At 53.0% G+C, this 6,800-nt stretch overlaps 1 protein-coding gene across 1 annotated transcript in view; it reads right to left on the bottom strand.

Annotated features, from left to right (window-relative positions):
- Nucleotides 1-1,406: 1,406 nt before the first annotated feature.
- IFFO2 (intermediate filament family orphan 2) overlaps nucleotides 1,407-6,800 on the bottom strand; it is a 46,833-nt gene continuing 41,439 nt past the window's right edge. Inside the window, exon 9 of the mRNA XM_044769844.2 lies at nucleotides 1,407-5,829. Coding sequence (XP_044625779.1) covers nucleotides 5,724-5,829 — 106 coding nt within the window. The 3' untranslated portion in view covers nucleotides 1,407-5,723. The remainder of the gene's footprint in view (nucleotides 5,830-6,800) is intronic.

Here is a 6,800-nt window from a genome sequence, read left to right as displayed (position 1 = left end):
TCGACCAATCAGAGTGAAGCATCGAAGCTCCTGGGCCAATCAGGGGGGGGCGGTCATGTTGCAGCCTTCTTAGGCCGGAGAGAGGGGCTGAACGAGCCAATGAGAGAGCGGGAAAGGGACACGTGGGAGGCGGGGCGGAAGGACCGCAGATCCGCGAGTCAGGTGTCGCGGGCGTCCGGGCCCGACCACTGTGGCTGCCCTTGGCCTGTGGCTACCAGGCTCTTCGACCCCGCAGGGCCACGCCGCGGCCAGTCCCCTGCCTCCAGTCCCCTGGCCGGGACCCAGCCGCCCTCCACCTCCCAGCCTGGCGCGGGGCCACCCAGTTTCCCAGGGCCTGGCGCTTAGATAAATCGCTTAGATAAATCGGCCGGCTTCCTTGCAGTTTACGGTCAATAAAAGATAAAACCCGAGCCGGTCTTTGCTTAACTTTTTCTTTCAAAGCCTCGGGCTGCGGAACCAGTTGGTCCTGCGCTTTATCTTTTCCCCCCCGGGTCAAAATTTTAGTTTTCTTTTGGAGAAGTTTGATGGAGGCTTGAACGTTACTTAAAACTCGGATCCTGAAGCCTTCCTGAGGACAGAGTCTTAGGAACCCATTCTATTCCTAAAGTGCTGTTACAGCTTTCCTAACACTCTCTTCTAATATATCTATTTCTAGTTCCCCCAGCAGCGTGAATCACAAACCTGCTTAGGAGTCAGAGTTCCGATGCTGATCGTGGTTCCTCCCTAGGACGCTGGCAAAACACACAACTTCCCTGGGCCTCGGTTTCCCTGTCTATAAAGAGGGGGTAATAATCCCCACCTTAGAATTCCCTCATTATCTCATGCTACTTCTTTCCCTCCAGAAGGTCATCGCTTTGACACTTTGGGGAATTTAAACAGAGCGGGGAATGGGAAAGGAAACTGCATTAAGTGCAAGTTTTAGGGTAAAAAAATAAATTGGAATTGGTGGTGGCTGTTTCCTTTCATCCTGGAAGAAAACTGTAGTCGGTGGGCCCCATTCACATGGGGCAATGTCTCCCTGAATCTGGCCATTAACAAAAAGAAACTAGAACATTGGACAGGGTCAAAGCAGAGCCCCAGGAGGTGGCCTCTCATGGGCCCCTGGAGGAGGTTTAAGAAATGGGGGCTCTGTGATTAACAGGACCTCAATTCCAAACCAGGCTTCGACAATTGTTCAGCCTTGATCTCTCTGGCTCTCTCTTCCCCTTCTGTAAAATGTGCCTAATAAATCCCACTTAATCTATTTCCAAACATTGTCAGATGCAAATGCAATAGATGATGTGAAATTTCCCTATTGTGTCACTCATTGGCTATCTACTTTGCTTTAGTGTTTATGTGGCCCTTGGGCCTCTTGCCCTTCCCCCCACCACCATTTTATTCTCAATTAAAAAAAAAACACCATCAAGTCTAAGACATTTCACTTTATTTAAAAGAAGCCAATATACAGGATATAAAGGGCATGATATTTACAAGAGTACAGTAAACAGGTTGGTTTCCGGTAGGATCAGTAGTCTTTCAATGAGTATAAACCCCCCCTTCCCCTTGATGCTAGACCCAGCTGACAGACAAACAGCAACAGTGGGGTGGGATGGGACCACAGGATAGAATGTCTCCCTGGATGGGGCTAGAAATCAGGTTGATGCCAAAATGTCCACGGAAGGGATGGGGTGGAGGGTGCCTTTGCCTCATTTCTTTTCAGACTTGGCAGGGGGAATGTTGAGGGATTTGCCCAAGACTAACACACAGCCCCTCTGAGCTTGGAAATCTTCCACCCATGGAAAATTCCCTTCCAGAGAGAATTTGCGTTTATCCATACCCACCCGGGCACCTCCAGACTCCCCAGTCTAGGACCCAGCCCTTCTAGGACCCCGAGCTCAGTGTCTCAAGGCGGAGGACTCAGGTCTGAGGAAGGCCCCAGCCCCCTAGTTCCGCATCCAGGGCCCGGGAGGAGCACATCAAGAACGGGAGCCCAGGCCCGCGCCTGGAGCAGGCACAGCCAGGGCTGGGCTACGAGCAAGTCCTCATGTTTCCACTCCTGCTCCAGCTGCCTGACAACCTGGGACCCGGTAGGGCCCAGGCCCCAAGGAATCCGTGTGCCCCATTGCCGCCCACGCTCTATGCTTGGAAATGCACCTTGGGAGACGAGAGCTCAAGGAACTAATCAGAGCCCGCGCTCTGAAAAGCAGGGTTTGTTGCCCACCTGGTGCCCCTTTTCCCTCCCCCCACCCACCTCAATTCTGAATTCCCCGCTGCCTGCCTACTTCCACAAGTGCCCTCCCCACTAAGACTTCCCAGGACCAAGGAGCTGAGGGAGCGGGGACCGGGGAAATGAGGTACGGTGGGACTTTCGCTCTGCTGAAGCTGCTCCTGGGTGTAGACGAGCAGGCGGTGTGGACGGGGAGACAGGGGAGGGGTACTGGATATATTAAACCCAGCAGCAACATGCATCCTGGCCACAGAAACGCGCTGGGTGGCCACCACTGCCTGCCCGGGGTTAAAACCCTTTCCTTTCATAAAAATAGATGAGAGTCTCTCGCTTTATAAATAGATTACGTTTAGCTTAAGTTACAACTTATATTATCCCCTACCCCACACCCTCTCCCCCACCCCAAGCCAAAAGTGGTTTGATTCTCCATGGGTCATCTGAGCTACACCCACAGGGCTAAGTCCAGGCTGGACGGGCCCTTCGGAGACCTCAAGACATATTGCTACAAGAAAACAAAACGTGTTTACCTGCCAATGATTTTGTTCCCTGTTCGGAGTCTCAGAAGAGTGTGTGTGTATGCGTGTGTGTGTGTGTGTGTGTGTGCGTGTGTGCGTATTCCACAACCAGGGAGCCAAAAGGAAGCTACTCTCCTGCCCCTCTCCATCCTCTTTTTATAAAACCCCCCAAAATAGGAGAGTGAGAGAGGGCAGCAGAGGAGAGCCCATCTGAGAACAATTCTAAAATACCAGTGTCAATATGACACTGGGCCTAGAAATAGAAAACCAAAATTAAGTATTTACAGCTTTACAAAGGACGGACCAGTTTGTCCCAACTGGACCAGGTGCTGCCCCAGCGAGCGTTGGGGTCTTTCTTGGCAAGCTGTGGGCTCGTGGCGGGGGACAAGCAGGGCCCACTGGCAACTAACTCAAAAATAAAACATGGTGGGGAGGGAGGCAGCCAGGCCTTGGTCCAGGCCAAGACCCAGGACCCCACCCAGGAGGCTGGCTGCCCAACTCTTGCTGTCCCCCTGCATCCACCTGCCTGGAATCTTTGCTCCCCAGGGGACAGCAGCTATTAAAAACCAGCAGGAAGAACTTTCCAGCCAATGTCTGTCTCTAGCTCCTGCCATTTCCATCCTCCCTGGACAGATTCAGAGTACCCTAGTCCCCAAAGATAAATGTCCTATGGATACGAGGGGGAAAGCAAAAATAAAACCACTGGACACCACTCGCCACGGTCGCCTTAGTGACCCCCAATGCTTACACCGTTGCCTTACTATCTTAACCCTAAAGATAGGTCTGCTACCCTCCCACCACCTTGAGGAACAAGCCGAGGCTGGCTTCCACTCTGCCTGCCTGACCATGCCATTCAATGCCTCCCGCAGGCCTGCACCAAGGAGGCCCTTGGGGGCGACCATCTGCCCCCCGTCTCAGAAACGGAAAATCTTTTTAGCAGCTGAGGTCCAAGCCCAACTGGCTCTGATAACCTTTGGTTAAAATAAAACTAAAACTAAAACAACATTAACAATAACGACAGTAATAATCAGGTAGGTTTGAACCCTGTCACCTTTAGAACACAGGTCAGTGGAAGGAGGGGAAGGCTGTCTCTCCTCTGAAACCATTGTCCTTCCATGTCCCTACCGAGGGACGGTGGCTAATCAGAGATGCTGGGGATGGAAGCCTCTCAGGCAGACTGCCACAGAGAACCAGGAGGAGGTCCCCCAACAAAAAAAAAAAAGGAAAAAATTCACAATAAAGGCCACCAAGTTCTGATAAATAAAAATTACACACAGTCACTAACATTCTCTCTCTCTCCATATATATATATTATATGAATATTATGTACAATGGCTTTAAGACTGAAAACTAGAATGGAAGAGAAAGAAGGCCCTTATGGGTCGCTGGTACGCTGGAGGAAGGACAGGGCCACATCCTACTCAAGGCCAGAGCTCTCTGCCTGCAGACAGAAGCAGCAGGTGCTAAGTTCTGGTCCTGGGGCACATTTTGCTCCTTCGACCTCCAGGGGGAGCTCCCGGGCCAACGAAAACAAAAATCTGCGCTTGCACCCACAGTAGTGGGTACAAAAGGAAATTAAAAAAAAAAAAACCAAAGCCTGCTCAGCTGGCTGCAAGCTGAGATTTGGCAGGTGGCCTCGACACAGTGCCCTTTGACTCAGACCCACTCCAGTCCTGGGGAGGTACCGGCTCAGATTAACTCCCCCACTGGTCCGTCAACCAAGTGAATTATGGAAAGATGCTTCCATGTGTCCACAAGCAGAAGAGGATGGTTCTCGCTCCAGCTCTACTCCTGCCACCTCCAATCTGCCAGCAGCCCTCGCTGTCTCCTTTCCCTTCCCCTTCCAGTGTCTACCAGTGGCCAAACAGCGGGCGACTGGGAGACAGTGGAGAACCAAGATGGCAGCAGGCAGTACTGACCCGGCCCCACTGTGGAGGGGTGGATGCCAGACCTGGCCCCCTTGAGACTTTCTCACAGAGAAATTAAAGATACACAACCCCTTATTGTTGGTTGGAAAGGGAGAGAAAACCATCAAGTCATCAGGGCAATAAAAGATCCCCCCACCCCACAGAAGTCTCAAGAAAGCAAGCAGTCAAGTGGCCAAGGGCCTTGCAGGACCCAGGCCTCGCTACCGACCTTGACCGAACCCCTTCCCCAGTCAGTGCTCACCCTCGGAGGCTGCCAGAGAGACCACCCTACTTTGGCCTCCCTCCCAGCTCCAGGGGAAAACCAGGGGTCTGGGAGAGGGCCGACCTTCCACGATGATATAAGGCAAGCTGCTTTTGTTTGTTTGTTTGTTTTTTGCATAGTAGTTTAAACACAGTGAGGCACCACCTTCCCCCACAGTGCCTTGTCCCTCTGCTTTGCCACTCGATCCAAAAAGAAAATAAAAATTTGTCTTCCCCCCCACTTCCCATCTTTCCTCTCTTTCGGTAAGTGAAGAACACCTGGGAGGTCCCCATCCAGGCCTAAGAAGGTTGCAGAGGCAAACACCTCCTTCCTGGGGGCAGGCAGACCACCCCAAGCCCAGCTCGGTCAGCGCTGGCCAGCAGAGGAGGGGAGGGCATAGCTCACGGCCAATCAGAGGAGCAGGTGGGAGGGTAGAAAATCGCAGGATACCATGCCTGGGGGCCCTGCCCTCACCTAGAGTTTTGTATAAAAACACCTGCAAGGAATAATTCTTTGGAGCTCAAAGTGGCTCAGCTTAAGGGAAAAGGCACAGTTGACACTGCATCGTCCGGACAGAAGTCTGCATTTGTAACGTGGAGAACAATAGAAATTGACAGCACCATTCCTTGGGTGGGTGAATGCAGAAGGGACACTGGTTGGTGGCGGGGTGGAAGGAAGGAAGCAGCGGTCCCTCGGGGCCTCCAGAGAAGGGAGGGCAGAGGAAGTCTGTGTGGGGAGGACTGGAGCCCACTCCCAGGAGCCTTCCCGGCCCCATGGAGAGAAAGGGGCAGAGGCCCCATCGCCAAGACCACCAGGCACGGGGGCCTCAGTCATCAGCTGACCATGGGCTCCACGTCCGCATCCCGCTCAAACTCGTCCTGGATCTCATCTGTACTTCCTGAGTCACTGCTGGCCACGGAGCTGGGGGACGGTGAATTCCTGGAAGGCACGAGAGAAAGGGGGATGGTCAGAGGGTAGCCTGAGGATGCCCGAAGGGATTCAAGGAGCAAGAAAGGCCGAGCAGCCCCTCCTGCAAACTCTAACCTCAGGAGGTCCTGCCCTAAGACCACGCCCTTGCTCTGTTTCCTTAGAATCTTCTAAGATCACGTGTTGAAAGTGGCCCTCAAGACCTCTTGGGACCCCCTCTCCAGCCTCCGATTGTTCTGGGCGCTGAGAGCTCCTTGGGAGGAGGGGCCGTGGATCAAGCTTGCTTCTTACCCTCCAGCCACCTAACACAGGTCTGGGCACATGGAGATGCTCAGTAAACCCCAGCTAGTTCAGGGCTCAAAGGGAGGCCACACTGGATCGTGGTTAACAGCACTAGGTTCCAATTCTGGCTCTAGTAATGATGAGCTGGGGGGCCTTGGACAAGCCGTTTAACCTGCCTAAGTGTCTGCTCCTCCAACTGAAAGATGGAGATAACAACAGTGGGTTCTGGAGGATTTAATGAGCTAAAGGTACGACATGCTAAGCCTAGGCCTGAACACGCGGCTTCCCACGGAGCCGCTTCTCCCTCCTTCACGGCCTGAACCACGGCCTACAGGAACACAGTCATAATAAGAGAAACAATTACAATGAACATACACTTGTGTTCTATGCCAGACATTTCACACGTATCATCTCATTTTATTATTAGAATGTCTGTCTCCCCCGCAAGGCTGTGTGTTCCTTGAAAGCAGGGGCTCTGTCTCGGTCTTGGTGTCCCCCAGCAAATAAAAGGGGCCTGGTGCATGTCAGTCTCCTGGGGACAGACCCATCTGGCCCTGGGTTGGAAGTTGGGAAAGGAAGGGAAATTGCTCCCTATGGACAAATGTGAGCAGCCTCAGCAATGGTGGAGAGGAGGACCCTGCCCACCTCCTCCACCCGCCCACTCAGCAGAAAGTGGGGTGTGAGCTCCCTGAGGGCAGGGG

The sequence above is a fragment of the Equus asinus genome, chromosome 5, assembly GCF_041296235.1.
Source record: "Equus asinus isolate D_3611 breed Donkey chromosome 5, EquAss-T2T_v2, whole genome shotgun sequence".
Lineage (NCBI taxonomy): Eukaryota > Metazoa > Chordata > Mammalia > Perissodactyla > Equidae > Equus > Equus asinus.
Note: the sequence above shows the minus strand (reverse complement) of the source record. Positions and strands in the feature narration are given on the sequence as shown.